The sequence below is a fragment of the Aythya marila genome, assembly GCF_965140915.1.
Source record: "Aythya marila genome assembly, chromosome: 19".
Lineage (NCBI taxonomy): Eukaryota > Metazoa > Chordata > Aves > Anseriformes > Anatidae > Aythya > Aythya marila.
Genome location: NC_139060.1, coordinates 7,117,575 through 7,145,348, shown reverse-complemented (window position 1 = coordinate 7,145,348; position 27,774 = coordinate 7,117,575). Strand labels below are relative to the sequence as shown.

Here is a 27,774-nt window from a genome sequence, read left to right as displayed (position 1 = left end):
GATACTGCCGGCATGTAACATGCAGGATTTTGACCCAAATGCCAGGTAGCAGCCTGGCTTTGCATACAATGCACCCAACTTGTGTTAACGCAGCCTGGTGCCGCATCCTGAGGCAGAAGCACACGAGACCCTCTCCATGCACAGCTCTGCACACAGGAAATGTTGCTGTTCGCTCGCTCAGGACAGACGCACTGTATTCCAGAAAAGAAAAAACACTTAACTCTTACGAGAAATAATTCCACTTTTATTTGAAATGTTAATGATGAGAGGAAGACTTTCTTAAAAATAGTTTTTTTTCCCCCCACGCCCCATTTTACTGGTTTTATTTTTTGTTAAATCAATACTGTGGAAAGAATACAGCAATACCTAGAATAAACTGCTTGCCCTTTTTACCTGTGTAGATCTTCGAGAGCTCTATCCAAAGAAACTCAAGTGTCATCATCAATACGTGTTAACTAGATCTTGACTAAGATTCCACAGTCCTGTTGATTATTCATCACAAGGACTCACTGGGCCCAAACAAACCTCATAGGCTTTAATCTGCAGTTCATGCTGCCGCCACAACAAGAAAACGATTCCAGCTGATAGAGCAGCAGCAAGAGCAAAACTCAAGGCACATTTGTATAAATGAAAGCTCTTCTGTTCCTATAAAAACAGGCAATAAAATACACAAAATAAGTAGAACTATCTCCATTCAACCAATGTAAATCTGCCTTCAGTCTTCCCTGAGGCACTAGTGGAACATGAGGAAGACTCATTGTTACCACATTTTCAACATTCACTCTTCACTATTAAATAAATTAGACTTACTAGTGCAAAAGGGAAAAAAGAATTCTGGCTGTTTTCCTTTTTTTGTGTGGGGACTTTTTTCACTCGTTTTATCTTTATTTCTTATTTTTTGCTTTGCTTCAGTTCTTCATAAAAAAGAAGTTACGTCACTAAGAAATATGCATTTGCACAAGGAAACAAGAGGCTATATATTTGCCAAGTTAAATCTTAAAATATTTTTGTATGCTGTACAAATATACATCATTAAACATTTACAACCTTAACTTCCTAGCTGACAAAATCCACTGCCATTCCAAGCAATGCAGCTGCCCAACCTTCCTCTTCAACAGCTCAAAGCTATCAACTGACAGGTACAAAGTCCCCTTCACAATTAGGGACTGGATGTGAAAAAAGATGGATCTACTGACAGCAGTAGTATCAGTGTAACAGAGCTGTACCAAATATTTTAAGATACGTTCTTTGCTAGATAGAAACTTGGGAATAGACTTTCAGTAATGAGCCATTATTGAAGGTACTAGAAGTCAGTGAAAGGTCTTTCTTCGCTTGGCAATGTTCGAGTGTATGTTCTCTGGTGGCAGCTCTGATGTTCTCCTCATTAAAGCACGAGGGTCTTTGTTCCCCTTACTGCTATTACATTGACCTCCTTCATTGATGGCTTTTGAATTGTCTTTTGGTAAAGGAGCTCTCCTGTCACCCTCTTGCTGAGCTGCATAAGGCAACCCGGAAGGCATGTCACATTGTCCCATTGTTTGCTGGGGCTTCTTAGAAGTTTCTATTCTGGAAATCCGATCCCTGGAAGCTGAGGTCACATCCAGACACTGCTGTGACGTTGATCCTGGATGGCTCTGGGCTAACCGACTGCTGTCTTTTGGGACCTGTTCCTTCCCTTTTGCTTCAGTCCTACTGGCCAGACTTGCCAGCCTTGGGTCCCGTGGTTTCTCTTGATCGGCAGTGAGCGCTGCAGCCCCCATCGGTGAGGAGACGCTGGCTCGCCGGGAGTCTGCAGCCTGAGCCCCCTGCGGCTGTTGAGGCCCTCTGCTTCCTTGCAGCGCTGCATGGCCGGGACCAGCAGTGAGTTCCCGTGGGCTGCTGGCCTCACTCGGGTTTGCAACATCACCCCTCATACTGCTGGAAGAACAAGCCTGTGCTGGAGGAGCCTTCTTTGCAGCTACTTTGGTGGGTGGCTGTCCAGCAACCCTCTTCTGTGCTGTTGGTTTAAGCTTCAGAATCTTAACAGCATCTTTCTTGTAGGTTTGGTCTGACGTCTTGATAATAGCACCTCTTCTCTGAGCATCCTGAATCAACTCATTCCAGTCTTTATTTTCCTTTAAAATAAAGGAGAGAAAAAGACAACCCCACCCACACCAAAAGAAAATAATTATCAGAAGGAAATCAACACATATGGACAGAGGTGTCAGAAGATGCACAACTCCTTTAATCAAGGTACCCAACAAATGTAATGGAAATCACTTATGTCCCTTCTGGAATGGAAGGATCTAAAGTTTCTTGCCCAAAAGAGCAATAGGTACTCTGGCTGCTGTAACACAAGGAAAGTACTTTCAGCAATCAGTGAACTAATGTTTAAGTGACAGTTTCTGTATTTATGCAGGCCAAGAGTTCCCTCAGAGCATGAAACATGGTTTTAATGCCCTCTAGTGGTGTAGCTAACACCCCACGACTCAGAAAAAGAATAAAAATCAAGTACCATAAGACATTAAGCCTATTCAAGAGCACTCCTTGCACGTTTCATTTGGCTTTTATAGTCCCCCAAATATGTAGTTCTTTTTCAGAAACGCCTGTTTCAAAAAGTACAACTGAAGACACCTCAAAAACTGACTTGACCTAAATGGGTAGATCACAGAAGATTATTTAATTAACATTGTGCCTACCATGAGTGTTTTCAGTCTTCCAAGGATGAAGAGGCTGAATCTAGCTCGGGTAATTGTGACATTGAGACGCTGAAGACTTGCCAGAAACCTAAAAGACAAAACAAAATCAAGCTCCTAAAATAATTCTTGAAAGAGATTTGTAAGTTATAAGAAAGAGACAATATTCAGCTTAAGTGAAATGACTGTAACAGAAGCAGTTACAGAGAAAACAGTTCATAGCCAACTTCCAGATCCCATTGCAGCATCCCTGCTTCACATGACGGGCTTTGCATGAATTGCATTTTCATTCTTTAACCACTCGGATTCCTTGCAGGGAATTCCAGTTCTTTCCAACTCTTCGTATCAATGTTTCCTTTCTCAGTGCAAATCCACTCAGTGCCAACTGCTGCTTCCTTAAATGTTCCTCAAAGTACAAAAGACATCAACCTCATTTCACCTATTAAGATTTAAAGTTTCTTTTTGACTTGAACTGAAATAGATTAATAATATTTGGCATGATTAACGGCAAATTTTTTACTGAAATACCGAACACTGGACTTGAATATTTTATTTCAAAGGTGACCTGCACTGGAAAAACATGAAGGAAGACTTGCTTTGTCATGCTCCAAGATCTGAAAAGTACATTGCTTGCAGAAGAAAATTTTCATATTGTGAGTATCAGAGTACCTAGCCTGTTTCTGTGGGATCACCAACCAAGGTACTGAAACCAAAACAGCTAAATGTTTCACATATTCTTAAACATTCATTCCTGTTATAGCTTATTTACCTCAAATCCCAACAAACCTTCAGAGGGAAAAAAAAAACACTAACAGTTTCACAAACATTTCTTCTCTAATGAAAAGGCTCTCAAAATACACAGCTTATTCTATCCTAACAAAGTTTACAATTGAAACTCAAGTTTTTGTACAGCTTGATTTAAATAGGTACAACATCAATACCTGATACTGTGGTCAAGGCACTAAGACCTGCCACTCAGGAAGTTCACAACCCCTACAATAAAGACTGCAAAAGTCCCAGAACCATCCCAGAGGATTTGGCCAGGACATGAAAAAGGACAGAGGCAGGAAGAGAAGCAGATTAGCGAGTCCAGCAGTATGTATGATACAGTTCTATAGGTCTTCTGGTGGAGAAATGGTCTTAAAAGAACACTTAATATTCTTATAAGCTTTTAAAACTGAAAGATGACAAGATGATTGTCACAGGAAAGAAAAAAAAAGAAAAAACTGTCATTTATTGAGTTTTCTACTCTCTTGCAAGTTACCTTCAGAGTAAATTTAAAGCTGGACTAGCAACCTTGGAGACCAAAATACTTTGCTCAGCTATGAGACGATCAGTAATGGTGATGCAAACTTTCCCATCGCACCTTTCCAATGACACCTGACCTTGTAACAGAGCTGTCCAAGTCATCAGCAAGTACAGCTTCTAAGGCATTGTATTGCCAAAACTTTATTACATAAACCTTCAGGGCAGTAAGTTGTAAATTTTTCTTCTGAAAGAACAGATAGAGGTTAAGTCCCAGGCCAGCCAAAAGCATTGGCAGATTTTAGCTGCCTTCAGTTTCCAAACTCAATCAACTAGATTAAGACATCTCCAAAAAGCATCATTGCCTACTATACAGTTTGGGTCCTTTTCCTTCCCAAATCAGCGTGGGTCAGCACAATTACAAGCCCTTTATCTAGCAATTAGGAAATTACTACCAGGAAAGCTTAAGTGGCTTAGCAAAACCTGGTGTGGAAATAAACAAATTCTTTATGTGAACAGCTGTTGCATAGATTAACTTAAAAGCTAATGAACTATAAGGAGTTACATTTCTATTGCCTTTTTTAAACTAAAACAATCAGTGAGTTACAGAAATTATTATTAAAACAAAATAATAACTGCTGTAGCATTTTGGGGGATAAACAGCTTACTTGGTATCTAGATCCTTCTACTTCAGATTGGAAAATCCTATGTAAATGATCAAATCTGCAAGCTTGAATTGAGACTTTCTACAAATCTCAAGTCCATTAATCTGTGAATTAAAGATGTAGCTGCTCTGATCACATTCCTAACAGCCTATGTAACTAGTCAGCAGTACTTTTACAGACAGAATGCTACGTTATCAGTAAAGTAACAGTCACAAAAAAAAGGATTTAATTTTAAGAGAGCAGCATTCTGACAGTTACAATATAGAGCAAAAGATACAAAAAAACCTGCAGCAGTACTACACATAGAAGTTTCCAAGACCAATCCTGCCATAAAAAAACAGTCACAGGCTAAGACAAACAGGCAAATTCATCAGCACATAATGCAAAACAATGCTTAGCATTTTCCATGTCCCTTTTGTTTGGAGATCCCAATGCAGTAACATCAATTCACGCATTACAATAGCTTTTAATCTGCTGGCTGGAGCAACTTGTTCCCTAATAACTTTTCTACTAATCATATTTAAAAACAATGGCAATATAGATGTAGACTGTCATTAGATATGGGAGTTGCAAAGCACTGAAGAAAGACATACCCAATTGATCCTCTAGTGCTGTTTGCCCGGACACACGTCACTATGATGCAGTCTTTCTCTCGTCCCTGGAACGCATCCACTGTATCTACTTCTCCTGGGCTGTTGAAGAAAAAAATATCGAACAGTTAAATTGTTAGTTGGATTTTTAAGCAACACGCTGACGCAAATGCCATAAACTACTCTGAATGATCAACTGTCAAAATTATCCAGACCAAAGTTTCTGATTCTAAACTTAAAAAAAGATTTAGTGTATGAACATAAAAGAAAGTGTGTTTTTCTGAGGCCAGGATCATTGCTGAAAAGCTCTTTGGTTCCACATAGGTTGGAACTTTATATTTTCTTTCAAGTCTGCTTTACGCAAAAAAGCAATATGATGAAAGCACAAACACAACCAATGACTAAGAAATTGTATGAAAAGGCCACGTCAATTTTAAGAGGAAATGCTTGGAACATCCCCGTCTGAAGGCCTAACCAAGTTCTGATTTTGGCAGAGAGAAGTTTGAGAGTTTTTGCCATGGTATTAAGAGGGTGAGGAAAGGACTAACAGGCAAGAGCTAAGACTCATTTGAAACCTCGTGGTTTCTTTACCTGTTATTCTTAAACACTCTGTCCAGTTCTTCTTGAATTTTCTTCTTCTGTGCGCTGTAAGGGGTAATTATTCCAATGCGACGAAGACCCAGATCCTTCCGTTTTTCTTTAATTGTTTTAATTAATTCTATCACCAGCTTCACTTCCTGGGGATTGCTAAAAGACCTAGACAAGAAAGAATGGAAACATTAAAGAATTACGTTTGACAGCTTTCGAATTCAACTCTTCAGACCAACTGGAAGGCAAATTGTGAGACAAAAACACGATTGTGAACTTTAGGAACCCCCTTCATATACATACTCAAAAGACCTTTCCAACAGGCCCTGACAAGGGACTAACAATGAGAAATGCTAGCAGCAAAAGGCTACATTTCATGTTCCCTTAAAATTATACAGCTTTGCTTGCCTTACAGAATATACAAAGGGGGGGACTGAGCCTGCCATCTTCTGGCCTTACCAAGGCACGCAGCTGTAAAAAACAAATGACTGATAAAATAATCAGAAAGTCAAACTGTTACTAGAGTTAGCAGAGACTGTCTACTAGATGCAAGTGAATCCCAAGAGTCAAAGCAGGATTAAAACTAGTTTCATATTAAAAAATTAACACCTACTTTTAGTAAAAAAAAAAAAAAAAAAAAAAAATTATATATATATATATATACACACACACACATAAATAAAATTAAGTTGAAAATGCAGTTCTGGCTACTTGATGCATATTGGGAACAAGAGAGGAAAGAAGACAACGCTTCTGCAGGCAACTGTTTCTCAGCAAGTCTACAATTTGGCAGAGTGGATTACAAGACTTACTCATTGTCTCGCTCCTCGCGACCATCTCCTACATCAAAAACGAGGTAGGGCTGGAACGGCCAGTCTGAAGAACATCTGTTCTCTTCTGTTGCTCTGTAAACAACAATCTTAATACTAAGTAACCACAAAAATACTAAAAACTGATACATCATTTATTTCTCATCAGCATTCTAAATTACCAGCAACCTTCAGCTTTCAGTGCTCTTAATTTTCACTGTTACCTGCACATACTGAGAGCTAAAAATGAACTCTGTGTAGTAAGGAATATGCTCTATTTTAAGTGATTTAGTTAACTTAAGTATCTATCATTGAGACAAAATGCAAGTCATCTTCCATTAAGCAACTTCCCCCACAACTCCAAGAGTTTTTAGACTAAAAAAAAAAATCCCGATTTGAAACTCTTCTCTGAAGTCCCCCCTGCTCAGAAATCAGAACAGAGCTACTCACTTGTCAGTCTTTAGAGCCTTGCCATAAACATAATTGGATGGGAAAAGGCAGATGTCAGGGTGCATCCTGTACTGCACAGTCAGCTGCACAACTGGCAGACTTCGTAAAACATTCTTCTGCACTTGCTCTTCCAGGTGTCTGTGCAGGCGTGCCATCAAGGACTGATCATAGCCATAATCTTGAGCTTTCTGCCAGAGGGAAAACATACGTGATTTCTGTGGAATTAGGTCCCAAATTAACAATAGGAATTTGCTTTTTGGACTTGAAACCATTCAATATTTTCTTTTGAAGTTCTAAATCGCTGATTAAATTACAACTATTTGCACTTCATTTTTTTTTTTTTTTTTTTGTCTTACTCACTAGATAGCACCAGCATAAATCTGAATTTTGTCAGTGTAGTCCTCAGTAAGACAACTTTCCTTTCTGAGTCACAACATACTAAAATTTTAAGCACAACAACAGTGAAAAGGAAGATCTTCCAGGTGAGATCTCTCTAAACAAGCACTCAGCATTCAGAAAATTTGCACTTCTAGAAAAGGCAGACTGCTTTAACTCTTTTCTTTACCAGATGTTCAAAACACCTCCTTACTGTTGGATACAAGAAAGTGTTCCTGTGTTTTCATCCTTAGAAGGCATCTGTAGGGTGAGGAAGTCCCCACACAAACAGGTAGTCTTCATCCTCCACTGCTTAAGGAACGTGATGCTGGCTGAAGCTCACATAATGATATAACAGAGCCTGCAGCAACAAAATCCACCACAAAGCACTAAGCTGCACTGAAGTTTGTGTTGTCATAGCTGTTCTTACTGGTGTATGAAATTAGTTTGAAGCTATGCCAGGTAAGTTACAGAAGCTGCACCCACACTTATACATTAGCTTTACTCAAACATCTGAAGACAGCATTGATATGGTCTCCACATACCAGACTACACAAGAATTGCTTGGCAGGGTAAAATGCTGTAATCTGATACGTACTGGGACGTGCCACTGAAGTTGTCTTTTACCCTTTTACACATTTTTCATACTGTTCTTGTACTATACCCAATAGATAGCAAGAAAAAATAGTCTGAACACTTACTACTGATTTTACAGTAGGAGGGAGCTGTCTGGGATCTCCAACAAGGACGAGTTTACTACAGCGATGAATCAGTGGAATCAGCGTTTCAACCTCACAGGACTGCCCTGCCTTTTGTACACGTAAACAGGACAAGAAAGTAGAAGTTGTAACCAAAAGAGTGGAGGCAAGTATGATAAGTTTCCTGTAATACAGTCAGAATTAACTCTGGCATGCTTTTTAAAGTTTTGTAAAAAAAGAGAAAAATAAATAGAAGGATTTTTGTGAAAATCCATTCCTAATGAAAACTCCAAACAGATTTTTCTTTTATTATTAAATAGGCAGAGCTTTCCAAACATAAAAATATAACCCAACCACGCAGAAATCTCTATAGCAAGAACCACACTTCAGCCACAATTTTTAAAGTAAAAGATGTCTGCCATTAAAGCACCAAAGAAGTCAGCAAAAAAAGCAATTATAGTTACTTTTTCTTCTCATTGCTCTACATGGCAGGACAGGCTGGTTACCAGTTAAAATGTGGGAATGAAGCAGTCGACCCACAACATATTATAACAGCAGCCAGTCTCAAGTAACCTAAGCAAAGAACAAGGCAGACTTTAAACATGGAACAAGCTGTAAGTCTAAAGAACTTTACTGACCTCATCCACGATGACACAGCTGAAAGGATCAAGTCCTTGCCGCCAAAACGCATGCTCCATGAGATTTCCTCCACTTGTGCTCAGCGTGCAGCAGATTATGTCGGACTCCAAGATGATATCTGCCTGTACTTTCTGAGAGTGTCCCCGAACCTTCAAGTACAACAGGACACCGTGTCTCCTCTTTTCTTTTAGTGTTTTTGAATCAACTTACAGCAATCTCTAACTGCCTGGACAATTCTAACTGCCAAACAAATCATTTGTATATATCAACCCAGTGGAACTCATCTCCATGACTACAAACAAAAGTCACAAAAGTCAGCTTGACTGTGTACTCTCACTTCAAAATCACAGATTAGTGCTGTTGGGGTGGCAAACTAGGAAGAATTCCTTTACCTCTACCCTCTAGAGGCAACATCTGTGAGCAAAGTTTAGTTTGCCATCCCAATCATTGCTCTGAGCCTCCACAACCCTGAGGGTCAGCATACTGCCAACCTTTGAACAGCTTTTTCAGTTTTTGCTACTCAGCCTTAATGTCTGTTTTCTATCAGCACTGATTTCCACTTTCAAACCTATCTCTTTCCACACCCAAAAGTCTTCTTCAGCCACCACTTTTCTTAGAAAGGCTTAAACATCTCAGCTCCAGTAGGACCATAATGGACTTGAAAGCAGTGACGAAGATAGATCCTAGTACATGAGGATAGTGGGTACATTTTTATCATCTCCTTCGTGCAACATGCTGTGTTTCCTTTAAATTTACCCTCATCTGTTAAGAATGAATTAACACATCCACATTTTTTCCCCTCCCCAAAACAGAGCCAGAGCGCACCTGTATCTCATACCAGACTAAACATAACTTACTCAGTTTATCTTCTTTATCTCTTTACTTACTACTTGATTTACAAAACGCTCCCAGCTACATCAAATCCAACTCTACGCCACACTACAATTAAAGGATACGGAGTATACAAATACATTAGCTGAGGTTTAATCAAGAGCTGCCCTGTAAATAAATTCCTACCTCCTTTAGTTGAGAAGCGAGCTGTTGTCTCTCCTTTGAAAGTCTGCCAATTTCTTCATCTATCATTTGATTCTGTGTAGGCAAAAAAAAAAAAAAAAAAAAACACACATAAATATCAGGAATAATTAACACACATTTGCCATATACCTTTTTTCCTCCCATACTCAATACTACATTCTCACATTTCTGTGCAAACAGAAAAATGGTTTACCATTAAAAAAAAAAAATCTACAATTTCAACATAAATGCCTATTTTTAAAGCAACTAAATTGAAAATTTCAAGTGCAAAACATATTCCAAAGTCTCAGATATTAGGTTGCCTTATTACTTACTTCCATGTGAACAAAAACAAAGCTTTGAAGTAAACAATGATTTTAAATCATTAAGCCTTATAAATATGGTTACACTGAAATCAAGCGGTGATAAAACCGTAAGATGACTACTCAGCCCTAGAGCCATAGGTTCCATGACTGAGCAGCTGAGAATACTAGGATAAACAGACAAAATTTATGACATAAAGTTCCTCATTCCATTTCAGAGATGGCTTAAAGGAAGAGTTCTTTACTCTTTGGATACAATTTTAAATACAAAAACACAAACAGGATTAAAAATACCATCATCTTATATATTACCTCTCTCTTTTCACATCTGTGCATGGCACGCTGACGAGACAGCTCGTCCAGCTTTTGATCCAGAGCTGCTTTTTTCTTCTGAATATCCTGGTCACGGTCACCTGGCTTTCGTTCTATAAAAGATGAAGGAAAACACGTAGAGGAAATAGAACAACTGTTACAGTAACTGCGTTAAGTCATTAAGAATGAATGGACAAACTCATTTTCTGTTGCAGTTTCCCTATTATAACCTTATTTTGGGCAGTAAAATGTAGACAATACACTTTTCTTGATTCCAACTGTAGTTCTAAAAGGCTGCATAACTGGATTGTTTAAATGTGATGGCTTTAACTTTAAAAAAACACACAAGACTTAGCGTTGCTTAACTTCCATGCTTTTGCTTAAATTTTAGGCTGTATGTAAGCTGACACTTTTCCAATAAGACTGAGAAAAATAATGCTTATGAAGCACTGTGGTATGACGTGCCACGCTGCAGAAAAAAAAATCTTTTACCCGGTCTACCTTCTTAAAGAGCACATGGTCCCAAGTACACCAGGTGCATAACATTATCCAGAAAACTGAAGGAAAGTCTGATTTGTATGTTACTTACTCATTCTGTGCTCAACTTGCTTATCCAGGCTAAAACCCCGGACTTCACTGTTGATCGATTTTTCGGCACCCAGTCGCACTAATTTGATATCACCACAGTTTCCTGTTTACAAAATCAGAGTCAAAAAGTGCTTAGATTTCTCTAAGTACCTTTTCACTTTGGTTTGAGAAGAAAAAATAAAATGTAATCATATCATGGATACCACATAAGGCTTTTCCTTTTCTGCTTTTCAGGGGACTGCAACAATTTGTACTAATTTAAATGCAGGAACAGAAAAATTCAGTAATTCCATACTGAGAAAAAGAGATGTTGCCTATGCTTTAGTTGTGCTTAACAGTTACTAATGTTATCTTGAATCAACGAAACTACCTCTTAATTCTCAGGCTTCTTTATCTGAAATGTACAGAATTCCTAAGCTAGAAAATATTAGAAAAGTACCATTTAGTAATGCAGTTGGTATGGAATTAACTTCTGGTTAGAAAGAAAGTTCCCACCACCACCATCACAGACTAGATGCCTTGCTCAGAACTCATCTGCTTTGTATTAGCCACAAACTAGAAGGAGAAAAAAGTGAAAGGTTCTGGCACATCAAAATGTTCAGATTGTTTAGGGTGATCAGTGAAGTCCAATTTTATTCAATACAATAGTAGTACTGTGTTCAAATCCTTAAGGGGTACTTAAAAGTGGTGACTTCATATTAACACTAAGAGGAAAGGGTCAATGTCTATATAAAGACACAGTACAATTCATTCCTTTTTAAACATATACCTATTTGAAAAACAAATTAAAATCAACAACAGTATGTGTGCCAGTCATGTTCTGCAAGAGAAAACAGCTGCCTAGAGCAACACAGAAGTATTATACCTAATCAATTGTTCCAGTTTCTCCTTCTGGTTTTGTCTGTCTAACAGAGAAACAGATATTTTTTTTTAAATGAACCATACCCAAGGGCTCTTGTCTGTTTTGGCATTTTTCCTTAAATGCAACGATGATCTTTTTCATGAGTTCATCAACTGCAGCATTGGATGGTGCACAAACTAGAAAACGGTTTGGCTTGATCTTGGAACTTGTTTTTTGAGTTGTTTTCTCATTCCTAGTGTTCTGTAGATTAATTAACAATAAACCAGAATAGTCTCTTTAGATTGTATTCACTCCTATTTTAAAAGCCAGACTCTACACTCATCTTAATCAGCATGCAGGGAATAGGTACTATTGTAACTGAATGGCTCTTAAAGCATACCTGTTGTTATTCAGTGTAAGGCAAGTCAAACACATAAATACTATACGCACAAATTCCTTTCAACAATTATCTACTTGATGAATCCATTGAATGCTAATGTGAAAACAACTAAATTGGACAGGTCAAATAACACTCTTAAAAACACCTTAGTATTTTGATATAATAATGAGTAAATGTTTACTACCAATTTACATGTTCAGCAAGTATGTTTTCTTCTAATTTTACCTTCTAAGTTCCATAAAACAAGCATTTTCCAAAATGTCCAAAAGGTGTTATTTCCACCATTACAGCTTATTCAGTGCTGGTTTTCATTCAGCTTAATGAATTACATCACTAGCAATTACCAGTGTTACACTTCCATTCAGCTATCGCTGACTTCTGTTGGGAAACCAGACACCAGCACGACGACTGCATCATATTCACCTACCCCTCTCAAGACACGAGACAGAAGTCCAACTATGGTTTTTGATTTCCCGGTTCCAGGTGGTCCATGAATGAGGCAGATCTTGGGAAGCCCTGGATGTTGTTTTACCATGGCATACGCTGTCTCAATGGCTCTCTTTTGATCTTCATTGTATTCATTCATATAAAATGCCTGAAGGAACAGACAAGAAAGAAAAATAATGAATTACTTAATCATGACTAAACCCTCCACACTCATTTTATCTATCTTCAGAATGTTCCCCACCCCCTAGCTAAGACTCAAAAACGCAAAGGACAAAGCTTTTGATTCCACATTTCCTCTAGATGTATATCCGATTCTGACTCAAAAGCGGCAATGAAGATTTTGTCTCCTCTACAAGACTTAATTTGCATTACCTTCCCCATACGAAGCCTTATTTCCTGAACAGACACCACTACCTCTAGCAAGGGAGGGGGAAAAAAAAGAGAAAGCTGATTACAGTGCAACAGAAACACCAGAATAAGTTCAGCCTCCTTCTCTATCCAACCAATCAACCGACTCTGAAAACCAGACTGACTCAGTGCTTTTTTAAACTGGACTATTTGTACTTGGTTGTCTCCAAAAATAGCATGCAAAACCAGTTTTGCCGAACTCTCAGAAGCCAAGTGCCCACTTGCCATTTTTAACTACCGCTTCTCCTAGGTCCAGAACTAGAACTTACAGAACTTTCTGGAGCTACAGGCAAGTCTCTTGGACAGAAATCGTTGACTTCTGGCTCTATGATGGGTTTAGCCAAGGGACTCCTGCTCAATAGTAGTAGAGCTTTGAACATCCGTTGTGCAGTCACTAGGGAGCCAACCACTATGCACTTCACTTGTGTATTTATGAAGAACGACAAATTGCCTCGAGTTTGCACAGAAAGATGACAGACAGTATGCTGCTCCTTTTGTCCTATTAAAAGTGGGGAAAAATGACAACACGTTAATTCAACAAATATTCAGAATGTTAACTGGAAGATATTCAAACAGGTTATACAGAGAACCAGGTGCTGCTTTCTATTAGATAGAAACAACTAATTCTTGGGGGGAAAATACTACTCTCTAAAACGGCTCTGATCATATCAGTCATTTCATTAAGCCAGACCATCGCTGTTTTCATCAGGCAGCACTGATCATAATACTTAGGAAACTTGGTAGTTCATAATGCCAGTTAGAGAAGATTGTGAAGGTTTTACACAATTACGTCACAGCAATTCATGGCACTTTGTATCGTACAGTACTGCATTCCTGAAGATGCATGCACAGCACTTACTCATTAGTTTCTGCTGTAAAACAAAGAATGAACATGTGCATTGAAGTCCACACAAAATGCATGAAGACCTGGTCTGCAGCCTCAGTTGCCTTTTTTTTTCTTTTTAAAAAGCTTTTAGTACAAAACAGGCATGCTGCAGTGAAAAAAAAAAAAAAAAAAAACAATCCATTTCCCCCAATTATGTGCTATACTACAAGCCTCTTCAGCCAGATGTAACAAAAAAAAGAATTGTACCATGAAACACTAGCCTGTTTACTTACTAGTTAAACAGCCAGATGCACGGGAAAATCGCGTCACAAGACCAACGTGATTCACTAGATGGTCCTCCATCTCGCCGTCTTCCCCAAAGGCGTCTTTGGTCTTTCGGACCACCAAAAAGATTACGTCATCCTCCTTTGGATGAAGCTGCTTTGCCAAATCACTTTCTCGAAAATGAGCTACCCAAAACACATTTAAAAGTTAGAACAGTGCCCGTTTTCCTTTTAAAACTACTCCTTGACTAGTAAAAAGCTACAATTAACATGATATTATGTAATAATTATGTAATTATTATGTAATACCTACACCTGATAACTTCTAAAAGCTATAGGAAAACCCTTATTAACTTCATCCTGCACTCTTAAAGCTTGAACTGTGTAAAGACAGAGCAAGTCAAAGACTATTTTATTTACTAAAAGAAGTTACATGGTGAGGTGGGTATAAAACCAGGAGATAATATCACCCAGATTCCTACTACAATGCTGCTCCAATTCTATGACTCAAGACACCACTTTCAGAGCTGAAGAACTGTGGCAGCAAACAAAATGTATCAGGTTAGCCAGGTAATGCACCTTAAATTCATCCAGTGAATCTATACCTGTATTTTAAAAAGAAAAATTAAATAGCAGGGCAAAAAAGCTGTCACCCAATCCTCCTAAAATTCTTCCAAATTCACATAAGAAAATTGCAAAAGGCACTCATGCTTATGTCATGTACTTATTTCTACCTACGTGTTCTGGCTCATTAATAGGCACTGTCTACTTGAAAACAAAAACAAGGTCTTAATTAAAATAATAATTAAAAAATAAAGAAAAAGACACTCACCTATAAAATCCGCTGTATTCATGTCCGCAGAGAAGTTCTGTAAGTGGAAGTAGTAACTCCTCTCCCTTGTCTTCTGGTTTTCTACCCACTCTTGTGCCAGCTGCATATTAGAAAGTAAAAGGCCATAAAATATTTAGAAAGGTTTAGCAATTCAGAAGCACAGCTTATCATGACTCCAAGTAAAAATACTAGGAAGAAATAAATTAAAGCTAACATACTGTCAAAGACATAGAAAAGTCTTACTGTTTCTTTTTAGCATATGCATACACATTACATATGAACACATACACAGCAAGAAAAATGATTTTTGTTTTTCCTGTCATTTTGAATATACCTTTCTTACAAATCCCTTCAAAACAAACATGGGTTTTCCCTGCCTTGCATTTTCACCTTAAATACCAGCATCATCCTGATACTGACTTCATTTTTTAACATATTTCTACTGGAAAAGTAATACGATGACTGAGCTTAAGAGCATACAGCTTTTCATTGAAGAAACGGTGCTTTCTATTAAACTATAAAATTAAATTGTTTCGAAAAACAATATTACTTAGATTAACCTACCCTCCCACTTAAGTTCTCAACATGAATCCAAACGTTAAATTCTTACTCTTTTACAGAAGCTGTAATTGAAAAACCTCTGTTTCTAAAACAAAAATTGCTGTTTCAAGCTTTAAATGCTATGAAGAGGAACAACTTTCTTTTCTCCTCCTTTCACACATTACTGTGGATGAGTACAAAAAAAGCCCTTATTATTTGCCCTAAATCATTGCTCTATTCAGATCCGTATCTGAACCGACCAGGTGACATCATTTTCAGAACATTAAGAAATGTTTTACATTCTCTTGTTTATCTCTTTCCAAATTTTACTAGGTTTAATGAAAAGAAATTAAGAACTAGATAACTACTTACTGTTTCAAAGGCATTTAGCATCATCAAGGGGAAAAATGTATTAAAGTAGTCATTGTATCCCTGAAATCTGACAGGAACAGAGGCCACTATGGATTGCACGAGATTACTTGGAGGTCCAAACTGGCTGGAGTTCACAAACATTTCGTAGGTCCACTTCAAGACTTCTGTAACAAAAATACTGTGATCACGCTGCTGAGCGCCAAGAAAGGAAGCACGTTCTTCTCGGACAGACCTTCTAGGTATGTTTGAAGCATTGTTGATAAGCACATTTCGTGACTGGAGAACGTTTCTAGAAACACAGGGTTGAGGAGTATTACTAGAACTTGGAGTTTTGTACGTTTGATTTCCTGTTGGTAGAGTCTTTCCATTTGGTGGTCTTACCACAGGTTTTGCTGTGTTCACTTTGTTTTTTGGTGTTGGTGGCTGTTTTTTAACATCTTCAAGATCCTTACTGAAGGCCGCATTCCGCGAAGAACTTACTGAACTGAAAATTTTGGTAGTGGAAGGCTTTCTTGTTTTAGAAGGTGGCAGGGCAGAAGGCTTGGCAAACAAGTGATCTGATTCCGAATTGGTGGATGAATGTTTACCACAGTACTCTCCTGTTTTTTCCACTTTTTCCATACAGTCTTTGTATTTACATTTCACAATAGTCAAGGGTTCATTTTGATGAAGTTGTTCAGCAGTTTCTACTTCCATTTCCTCTGTATTTTTACTAGCAATAGAAGTATCTTTGAAATCTTCCTCCTGGGAACACAACTCCATATCCACAGGATCTAACTGAGTTAAAAATAAATCATCCTCCTCCTCCTCACTGTTTTCACTTGGTTTACATCCATTTTCATTTGATGTTACCATCTCCAACTCAGGCTGGACAATGCAACCTCTTTCTGAAGAGCTATCTTTATCTCCAACAGCTGCAGCAGAACACAGACTTGAAGCCACAGGTACCAGAGGAACCATCACATTGCTATCCTTTGTTTTTCTGTTTGAGTCTGAAGAACCAGGCATTTTAGAGCCATGCGTGGTTTGCACAGCCTCCTTCTTCCCAGAGACACTTTTGATTTGTTCTTTCTCACTGACAGAGGCACAACAGGTCTGCTCCATTTTTTTCTCTCTTTGCTTGTCAACAGCTCCTTCGATAGATGCCCCATCAAAAAAATTAGCCTTTTGCTTCACAGACTTTGTATCCATTGAGCTAACTTTTTTGCTTTTACTCTCAGAACTTCTGGCAAAATTTTTCACTCTAACACTTTTGTTTGGCCTCGTCTGCCTTAAAAACTGAAGATCTTGGCAGGCCAGCATTTTTTTGTTATTCTTTATAGACAAACTCTGAGGTGCAATTAGTTTAGCCTTCTGTTTCATTGTAATTCCAACTTTCCCCGCAGCTTTACCATAGCTACGCAATTGAGCTAGACTCTCTAAGGAGCGCTGGGATAACTCAAACGCTTTGCGTGGTGCCTTTTTCAGCCCAAGTTTTTCTACAGTTGACGTTGGTGCAGGACACTGACGAACTTTCTTCGGAGGAACCACAGCTGGTGACGTCCTGCCAGGCTGAGCACTTTTTGATGCAATTTGAAGCAGTTTTTTAGTTTGTGCTGCTTTAAGAAACGTTGTTTTAGGACTTCTTTGAATGGTTCTTGCCACCTTAGATTTTGCTGTATTCTTACGTGGGCTCAGAGTATTTTTCTTAAGTGCCAATTTCGAAGCTAAAGTGATGTTAGAAGTAGATGCTCTGGGTTCAGTCGATTCTGCATTCAGACCAAAGCCTTTATCAACAGTGCTTTTGTCTGTAGAATTCTCCAGTTGATCTTTTGCATCTTCTTTACTAGAAGATTCTTGCAATGTTGAATTAGCTACTTCTTCTGTATTATCAGCTTCTTTCTGACAAGAAATATTTATCTGCTTTTCTGTTGAGTCTGCTTTTTCCATATCATCATCACTTACGTAATCTGTATCATAACCCCATTCATTTGTGTGATCCTTCGGTGAGCTATCTGAATGATTATTATTAACCGATGTTGAAGCACAGTCCTGTTTATACTCTTGAGTTTCTTCCATGCTATACGCTTGAGTATCCTGCCAAACTGAAAAGACATCAGCTTCTGTTTCAAACTCGAAGTACTGAGAGTCACAGTCTTCAAGTGGCAAGGGAGAGCTTGGCATCTTTGATTCTAACGTAGTATCTTTAACATCACACTGCACTTCTGATAAAGGCTGTTTTTCAGGACACACATTTTCATTCTTTGTTTCCTCTTGGGCAGTGACACCTTTTTCTTCATCAGAAGAGTCTGAAATTATAATGACTTCATTGTCAAGGCACTCTGCATAGCAGGGAGACTTGTTACTCTGGGCATTGTTGGAAGATCTTACAGCACCTTTCACTTTCCTTTTAATTTCACATACATTGTGATGTATTGAGCTTTCCTGACTTGAATCTAAGGGAAAATTGATACTTTTTGCATATGCAGCTAAAGATAATTTACTAAGATCTGTATCAAGCTGTGAGTCTGTTAAAGTATCCTCAGAAACCATCCTCGCAAAATCCTTCTCTTTCTTCCCCGCTGAATCGCTGTCTCTCTTGAAATATTTTGAAAATACTAACTTGTCACTTGATTCACTCTTTATCGCTAGTGGACTGATTAGAGCAGCGTTGGATACATCCCCCTTATTTTCAGAGCTAGATGGAACATGACCACTTGCTGAATTTTTACCTATACAGCATGTCTTTGAAATTTGACCATTGCAGTCATAGTTAACTAAGTCACCTAAGTTAGCCTGCCCCTGGTCTGAAGCTTGCATGGTAGGGTCTTTCTTAAACACAGATGTCAAAAATGAACTTGATTTTTCTTGAGTGGATACTTTTTGCAGTAATTTGTCCCTAATCCCTGAAAGCAAAGCACTGACACTTTTGTTTTCTTGCAAGCCAGGCTCATTTTTAGAGGAGCTGAGGCAGTCTAATGGCATCTCTTTTGGTTCCTGTTTAACGGGAACCGTTCTGTATTGAAAAGCACTTTTCTCCTGCATACTTCCAAAACTCCTTGAATTATCTGCTGATTTTCCATCTCCATACATGGTATTCACTCCCTGATGTTTAAAACAGTCTTTTCCTGTGCAACATACACGTTGGTCTGCTTCTGCTGCACTTGTTGCTGAACTGCAGCTTTTCAAATCATGTGATGGCTCTGGTGGCGCCTGTCCTGAAGGCCATTCAATTTTCTCTACCTTTATTTTCAAACTCTTGAGTTTATGTGCATCTACTTTAAACTTTGATGAGGAACCAGGAGACACATTTTTCTCCTTTACATCTGAACTGTAAACACATTCCGGAGAACCAAAACTAGTTTGAGCAGACAGATGCATTGGTGTCACAGGTTCTGCTTCACATTTGTTTTCCAATTCTCCACGTCTTCTGAAATCCGAACACTGGGCATCTGGATTAAAACACTGAATATCCATACCACAGTTCCCTGACACAAGATCATTGTTCCTATTTTCCTTAACTTTCCCATACATTTCTGTTGTGAAAGAGTTCTGTTTGCATTCCTGAGGCGCCATGTCACTAGGTTCCTTTTTAATATTCACCGAGAGGCAGTTCACAGATGTCCAAGATCTTGAATTTTTAGGTGCATCTTTACATTCCTCTTCCCATGCACTAGTTCTTCTAGAGAAAGAGTTCTCTTGACAATCTGCATCCCCACCTTCCTTTGCCGTGAAGGCAAATGGTGAACAAAGGCCATCTCTGCCGTGTACACCCATCTTATATCCGTCACTGGGTACAGACTTCTCTTGCTTCACAGAAACAGTAGGCGAAGTTGTAGAGTTTATGTTGTTTTCCACAGGTACAGAGGCATTTAGTGCTCTGCCCTTCATGCTTCTTATAACCTGCTTTAAACACATTTGCAATTCCTGAGTTTCTTGGATGTTCAGCTGCCAACCTAAAGATAGATTTCCTCGCAGAAGGAGATTGAGTTTGTCTAGGTATTTCTTGCAGAGAGCATGCTGACCGATTTGATAGCCTTCTCTAAGAAGGCTGCGTATCAACTGGACGCAAGCGTGCTGCACAGAGTTAGAAGCCTGTAAAGATGGACTTCTCGTGTGGTTTCCAGATGTTTTTTCAGAGCACCGTGTGAATGCTATTGCTGGAAGCTTAGCACATCTCACCACTGCTTCCACCCATTCTTGTGAGCTAATCCACAGCAAATGCAGGCACTTCTTATTTCTGTGCAGTTCAATAATTGACACCAGGATCAAGAGAAAAAATTCAGAGACTTTGTCGCACTGCCGGATTCTTTCATTGAGAATATCTTTGATTTCCGAGCAGAGGTAGTGAATGACCTCTACTATATATGCTACACCCAAGTCCTTGAGATCCATAAGCGACTGCACAAATGGAATGAACCACAGAAACGTGCTGTGATGAACACGCATATCTCTGCCAATATCAGACTGAAGCACGCTAGCCAGTGTTTGCATATCTTCATACATATTAGGGCAGTAGTCCGGACAAATGGCAGTTTTCCATCCAGTATCCTGAAAAAAAAATTTACCATGCATCATTATTCATATCTGCACAGTTTGATCTGCCTTTCTGTTTCCTAACCATGTTACTTTCTCTCAAACATGTTAATTGATAGCAGATCTCATATCATAAATCAAAATTAAATGAAAGACAAGAAAATAAGATGGAACACACACAGATAACAGAAATCAGTTCTTACAGAGTAACCTATGAAGTAAGTGCAGTGTTGGATTTACTTTAAAAATAATTTAAAACCCTCCACAAAATCACACAATAATGATTTAATATTCTTGATTTGCAACATTATGAACATTACCAGTAGAAAGCGAACATTCTCCCTTCTATGTATTATAGATTAAATTGTCAGTGTCATTCAGTGATCAGAGTTAAAAGGAAGGCAATCAGATTTTTAATACCTTTTGAGGCTTTTCTGTGTTATAATTATATACGATCTGACTGCAAGTAACCATTTCATCATCATAGTCCGGCTCCGGTTCAGTTTTTGTCCTAAGAAGAAATACCAAAAAAAAATATAACTATATAATTTCACTGAAAATTCTGGAATTCTCATAATTCTGTCAAGAGTCTCATACATGGCCTCATACATGGCAGTCTTCTTTAAACTCACGTGCAAGTTGGTTATAACATTAAGCACTAAACAGTTAGCAGCCCTCCTGATTCAGGAAAAAATCCTGAAAAGTATACCAGGCATCAAGCAGTCGAAAGGAAGTAAGCGTACTTGTTGAAGTAATCTCAAGAGTTTTATTGGCCCTACCTCAACTTTTCACAGCTTTTAGTTGGCATGACCTGATTTTCCTCCTTGCCACTTCCCTCCCCCCAGCATAAATTAAGGCAGCACCGACAAGGAAACCAAGACCAAGCTGCTATGCTACCCAATATTAAAATCATAAATCAAAATCATAAAATCTGTCCTAGTATCTTAATAAAACTGACCTCTTAAAGCTATTGCGTATATTTTTTATTTCGTTGTTGTAGCTCACACTGTTGATAATGGTTTGAAAGGCTTGGACAGGATCAATAAGCTGACCCCATACTTTAGATCCGAGCTGATCCAAAATAACCATGAAACAATGCAGCGCTGGCCAGAAGGGGTCAGTAGAATCATCTGAAACATACAAATATTGGTAAGAATTGAAATACAAGAGGCCTGCCCATTCTTGGACTAAGCTCAAGGTGAAATTAGTGGTTTTTCATTGGTTAGGCGTGTTTTTTACTAAACACTAATATCTATATAAGTATGGAAGTTACAACTATGCTTTTTAACCCAGAGAAAGAAAAAGGAGGAAAAAAAATCACTTATCCATACAGACACTGGTGCTTACGTCATATTTAATCAACAGGAACCTGGATAGTTTATTAGGATTTCCCTACTCTATAAAACAGATTGTAAAACGGATTGTTCCACACTATTTTTTTGCAGTGTTATTCTAAGAAGTGAATACTACTTACATGCTGTGACGGTTTATGTTTCAAATTTAAGACAGAACCAATTCACTGTCCTTAATCTGTGTTATTCCTTCTTCATATAAGGTGAGATGATATCATACCCTCAGAGATACTAAGCTTTTAAAGACCTACTTATTTTCTCTGAGAGGCAAAGCCACTCTTGAGTTCACGTGCTGTTCTAAAGCTATGCTATGGCACACAGGCTACAAGGACAGCACAAGGGCTACCAGTCTGAATTCTGAAGTCTACATTCCCATCTGTAAAATTGGTTCCCTCAAACTCAGATGCCTATTCAACCTGGGCTTGCAGTAAAGCTCTGGAAGACTCATCATCATCTGCCAACAAACAACTCTCAGAACTTTCCTGACACGTAAGGTACGTGGTAAATGTCTTGCAGTTCTTGTCACTATTAACATTTGCTAGGCAACTTGTAGGATCATCCTCCTTTTGTTACCATCACTAATTATTTCTTAATTTAAAAGGCCTATGTTGCAAAAAAGATTATAAAAAATGCAAAAACAATCACAGCTTGAAATCAAGATATACATACAAAAAATAAAATCTCCAAGTTTCTGAATAAGCTGTTAAAAACAACAAATTTTCAGTTTTTCCATAATACATTGCAAACATTTGGGGAGGGGGACACAACAAAATGGAAGGACGAACAAGATGGACAGAAAAAAGTCAGTTCTTTAAGCCAGTTCAAACAAGTCAAAAGAAGGTGTTTCTCTACTTTAGGGCTCAAAATTTAAACTTCGCACCACAGTGAAATGTTTGCTCCCACACAACCTGTATATTACATGAAAATGACGTGGTAGAAATGATTGATTTGTCCTCTCAAATTACTACCATCCTCTCTCCAACAAGGAGTTTGTTTTGAATGTAGCTTTACAGTATTTTTAAGGATTGTCCAAATATTCCAAAATATTAACCATCTCCCAGAAGAGAAATAAGCCTCATGGCTGAGATTTTTATCACATCAGCACTACACTACTAAAAATGTCCTCAATTAAATGATAAAGATGAAAAATAGACCAGGAACTGCCTTAATCTCAGCAGCCAGAATTAGTTACCATCTGCTTCTTTCTCCATGGTGTGAAGTATTGACTGCATGAAATCATTCTGTTTGTCTGGGCCCAGCAACAAGGAGTCCATAGCTTGTTCTTCCAGCACTGTGAGCAACATACAAATCCCTGAAAAACAAACAAACAAACAACCTATTTCTGAAAATTTGTCCAACTTTCATCAAATCAAAGCACCACTACTTTCCAAACATCACTACCAGCGTAACACTTGATCGAAGAGATCAGCAGCAGTGTGAAACTAAGTATCATCTCACTACTGAAGTTGTGCAATGTTCGGTTTTGCCATTTGACACTCCCCAAAATAAACAGCATCTACTTGAAATAGTAGAGCTCTGAAGTGCTTACCAGATAAGAGCGATTACAGGTATGAGTTCATTTCTGATCAGAAATACTCACCTAGCCAATAGTTCTTGTAGTTGGTAGTATCATATAAATGAGCAGGCAGAAGGATGAGTTTGCCCTTTTCAATCATTGAAGAGCTGTAAATATCTGGACTTTCAAAAAGCCCCAACTCAATGACCTTAAACAAGCAAGCCAACACTTCCTGTAAGTCATAGTAGTCATCCCTGTCAACCTTCCCTAAATTCCTTGCTGTTAGAATGGCCCATCGACGAATCTAAGAATTAAAACAAAAAATATAAATCAAGTACAAATTAAGATCACAATGCTGCACAATTAACAGTCACTGCTACTACAAACAGGACACCATATTTTTTAAACCAATATTTATTATCTGCATAACCATATACTACAACAACAGTCAAGTTGCGCAGTCAGAAGAGGATGCTTGCCACTTCTTGCCTAGGTGGAATCATTCTTTGAGCTGAGAAGCTCTAAGAAAATACTTGCTGAAACTGAAGTACAATATTAATAAATCTTTTACCATTTCTCAGGGCAACCTGAAATTCTCTACTTCACATTGGTGTCCAAGATAATCTTATAAGCAGTACAAGAGTCTTCACTATTTCAGGAAGAGTAACTGCACTCCTACTGAAATCTCATTTTTGTTTATATTCTTAAAAAAAAAAAAAAAAAAAAAAAAGGCAGATCGAGCACTTAACATTCTGAATGCAAACACTTTCTCATCTTTTTGTTAAAAATAAGAATTTGTTCTGATGTTATTTAAAACTAACTTTTAGTGGAACAGAAAACGTAACTTACCACTTCATTCGGGTGTACCAAGAAGAGATAAATTCCTGGATATTTTTCAAAGACCTGAAACGAGTCGTGACTATGTTCCATTCTACAGAGCACTTCTACACACAGCTCACCTAAAAGGAGAAACACAGTTACAGTAAGAACTCATTTATAAGCTCACACAACAAAAAAGAAATTCAACTACTCGATTAAAAAAAAAAAAAAAAAAAAAAAAAAAAAAAAGGTACTTTGATTTAGCCAATATTTGTTATTTTTTATCTCCTACAATACAAACAGCACCATGCCTTTCAACTATATGCTACAAGATACATACTGACTTTCTCATGCAGCAGCAGATACGGGTATTTCAGTATTTCTAGAAGGGGCACTCGCAGGTTATTCTCAAAATCTGGACCTATGTAACCAGACAGCTGTGTCTCTCCATTCTCATCCACTATAAATAACTCATCATCTTCTCCAGCTTCTTCTTCCATGGATTTTCCTATGTGGGCTATGAGACGGGAGGTTTCCAATTCCCACAAAACCTATTCAGAAGGAATAAAAAAAGTGTAAAATTTTCTTTTTTAAGGAAAGCAATTAAGTACATTTATTATTATATGCAGAAACCCTGACTCAATTTTCAAAATGTACAATTTCATTTTGAAAAGTTTCTTTCCAAGCATGCTGTGAAAAAGTTTTGACACAGAATTCAGGTTGCATAAATCACAACATTCTCACGTCAAAAATAAGATTATAAAGTGATTAAAGAAAAAGAGAGTGGCAGTCAAACTTCAAGCTTTTTTGTATCTCTTAAACAGCTTTAATAAATATTTCAGGCCATAGATTACACAAAAAAGTTTTGTTCCATTGGCCAACATGAAGAAGCTCACAGTACAGAAAACAGTCATACTCCAAAACAGAGAAACGATGATTTTAAAATATTGTCTTCTTGTGTATTTTGCAATGTATCAGTGGAAAGGTGTAACCAACACAAGCAGACTGACTGACTTGCTGAATATTTGTACAGGATTCTTCTCGCACAGTATTAGCCATCTAAAGCAAGTGCTCCAATTGGAAATCAAGTTATTTCCTACAATCAATACAAACAAAAAGGCACCATCAGTGGTCCAGTTGCCCCATTTATTTCCAGTCTTTACTCAGGTGGGATTGCCCTTCAGAGATATGCATGATTGTGGACTTCAGAGAAATCTAGCTTAATCTGAAGAGCAATTGTTTAGACACCTGCACTATGATTACTTAGCTATGAGCATTCATTTTACAGACATACATATACACACACCATACATATGAAAATAAGCTTTCCAAAATATGTAACTTAATGCTAATGAACAGCTTATAATAAAATAAGAATTTTGGAACGTTTTTGGTTGCTTTTAAATTAAAGTCTCACATGCTTGTATGATCACAGCTCTGAAATTCATTGTTGTAACCATGAATGAGAAATGAAAACAAAACCAGAAAAGGAACAAATCTGAAACTGAACAGAAACTGAAAGCAGGAAGAAAGAGAACACCTCACAAGTAGAGCAGTTTGTTTGGCAGCTGGTCTCTTCTTTCAGACCTCAAATCACCACACCATGAAGTTCAAACTGTAATGTCTAGTCAGAAACTCGCCAATACTCTTTTAGTTATTGCTAATTTGAATATATGCAAAACAAGCAGGTCTTTTTTTGTACTGTGTTACAAGAGAAGCACGGTTAAAATGCAAGATACCGTATTCCCCCAAACTAGTAAGACAACCCCTGCACAAACCTTCTCCGTACACTAATGCAAGGCCACAGAAGCCCCTCCTAAAATTCTCCTTCACTTCCAAGTTCTCCTTGCTCAGTCAAGTGCAGTAGTGAAAACGCTTAATTACCTCATGCAAGCTTGGCAATTTCTCCCTTGCTTTGTGGTATTCAACCACACACTCCAAGCAGTAACAGAGGTCATCGTTGGATCCTTCAAGATCTTCCGGGGACAGCCGTCCAGAAGCATAGCTCCTCAGGTACTCAGTGGCGTCAGGACCACTCGGCGTACACCATCGACATGTGCTCATTCTTTAGATGAAAAGAAAAAGATCGACAGAAGACTTAAGACCGAGCAGCCAAGCATTTCCTTTCAGTCACAACAGAACCTCATTTCCAAACGTAATGAGTGATGGAGTGATTCATGCAACTCATTAGCTATGCACCTGCTTATGCTCTCAACTGCTTTTATATCACACAAGAAAATGCAATTAAACAAAGAAATAGAGACTAAAGCATTACACAAAAGTTGCCATCCTGCCGCATGGCAAACATTATCAACGCAGCACTGTGAAGAAGTTGCATTACATAACTTTCAAACTACTGAACAGCAACGCATGAAAATTTGCTTTACGTACCAGAAAGCCCTTGCTCAAGCTTGTGCACTTTCAAGAAGCACAACGCTAAATTTCCATCTGTCGCTTTGCTGATACATATGAAACCTAGGTCTAATAAGTACCACATTTAATTGGCTTTTTTCTTAGTCTCCTGCTAAAAATTATAGGTCAACAAATCCCTATTGTCAAAAAGGAAAGGATATTTATGGAGGACTTTCCTATCTTTATTATTATGGTGAGAAAGCATCATAAAATGCTCACAACCTGCATTCTTCAAAAACGAAGTTTCTTCACCAAGAAGCACTACGGAAATCCCAGGTCACACCAGTCTAAAAAACTCAATGGAATACTGTAAAAGTCTGACCGCTTGGAGTGACTGTAAAAACTGAACAGTGGCAACTCACTGGCACTTCACACAACAAGGAATGCAAAAGAGGAATCAAGATAAAGCTGAAAGACGCGTGTCCTCGTGTGGAACACACCCAAAGGAAAATAAAACAGCACAAAAAAGCCACGTGGTTGTTTACCTTTGGAAAATGATGGGACTTGCTGTGCAGGTGTTCTCCGGTCACATGATGGAAAAAAAACTACGCTGCCCTGCAGCTAGTGACGGGGGTTGACGCCTTCGGCCATCCGTGCCCCGGGTAACCGTAACAACTCTACTTCGGAGACCTCGAAGGGAACGGTAACCATCAGAAATCGGCTCAGCTCGTTGTGGTATAGATTTAATAGCTTTATCCTCGCGTTAAACCAACCTTTTGAGGCGCTGAGCGCCCTCCACGCCTCAGCCGCTCCCCCCCCCCCTCCCCGCTTTGTCCCAGCGGACCCGGGAAACAACAACCGCTGGGACACGGCCCGGAGGGGCAGCGGCGGCACCCGCGGGGCCGGGCAGAACCCCCGCCTCACGGACACGCCGTAACGGCCGCCCGCCGCAGCACCCGCCCGGCGCGGCCCTGACAGGAACAGGGGGCGGCCTCCCCCCGGCACGGCGCCGCCCGAAGCCCCTCACAGGCCTCAAGGGGGGTCCCCAGCGAGCGGTGCCTGAGGCCACGCCGGGCCCGGCTGCAGCTCCCCGGGAGCCGAGCGAGGCTCAGAGCCCAGCCCGCGGGGCCACCGAGGCCGGGCCCGGCCGCAGCTCCCCGCCCTCACCTCACCTCCGCTCCCCTCAGCCGCCGCCGCCCCCCGCCATCTGCCGCCCGCCGCCGCCACCCCCCGGCACTTCCGGGCCGCGGCCGGAAGTGGGCGCTGGGAAACCAGGGCGCGCGGAGTAGGAGCGGGCTT

General features: G+C 39.0%; 1 protein-coding gene across 1 annotated transcript; it reads right to left on the bottom strand.

Annotated features, from left to right (window-relative positions):
* Nucleotides 1–487: 487 nt before the first annotated feature.
* SETX (senataxin) lies at nt 488–27,696 on the bottom strand. Its single transcript, XM_082775542.1, has 26 exons — nt 27,648–27,696; nt 27,021–27,165; nt 26,008–26,188; nt 24,464–24,674; nt 24,154–24,263; nt 23,389–23,608; nt 22,981–23,100; nt 21,395–21,566; nt 20,857–20,947; nt 15,922–20,451; nt 15,010–15,109; nt 14,187–14,363; nt 13,337–13,566; nt 12,640–12,807; nt 11,917–12,073; nt 10,973–11,074; nt 10,384–10,496; nt 9,752–9,823; nt 8,734–8,883; nt 8,099–8,206; nt 7,023–7,210; nt 6,576–6,668; nt 5,767–5,931; nt 5,179–5,277; nt 2,679–2,766; nt 488–2,114 (listed from the first exon to the last, which is right to left on the bottom strand). The coding sequence occupies exons 3-26, from the start codon at nt 26,185–26,187 to the stop codon at nt 1,311–1,313; spliced, it is 8,448 nt and encodes a 2,815-aa protein (XP_082631668.1). The 5' UTR covers nt 26,188; nt 27,021–27,165; nt 27,648–27,696; the 3' UTR covers nt 488–1,310.
* Nucleotides 27,697–27,774: the final 78 nt, after the last annotated feature.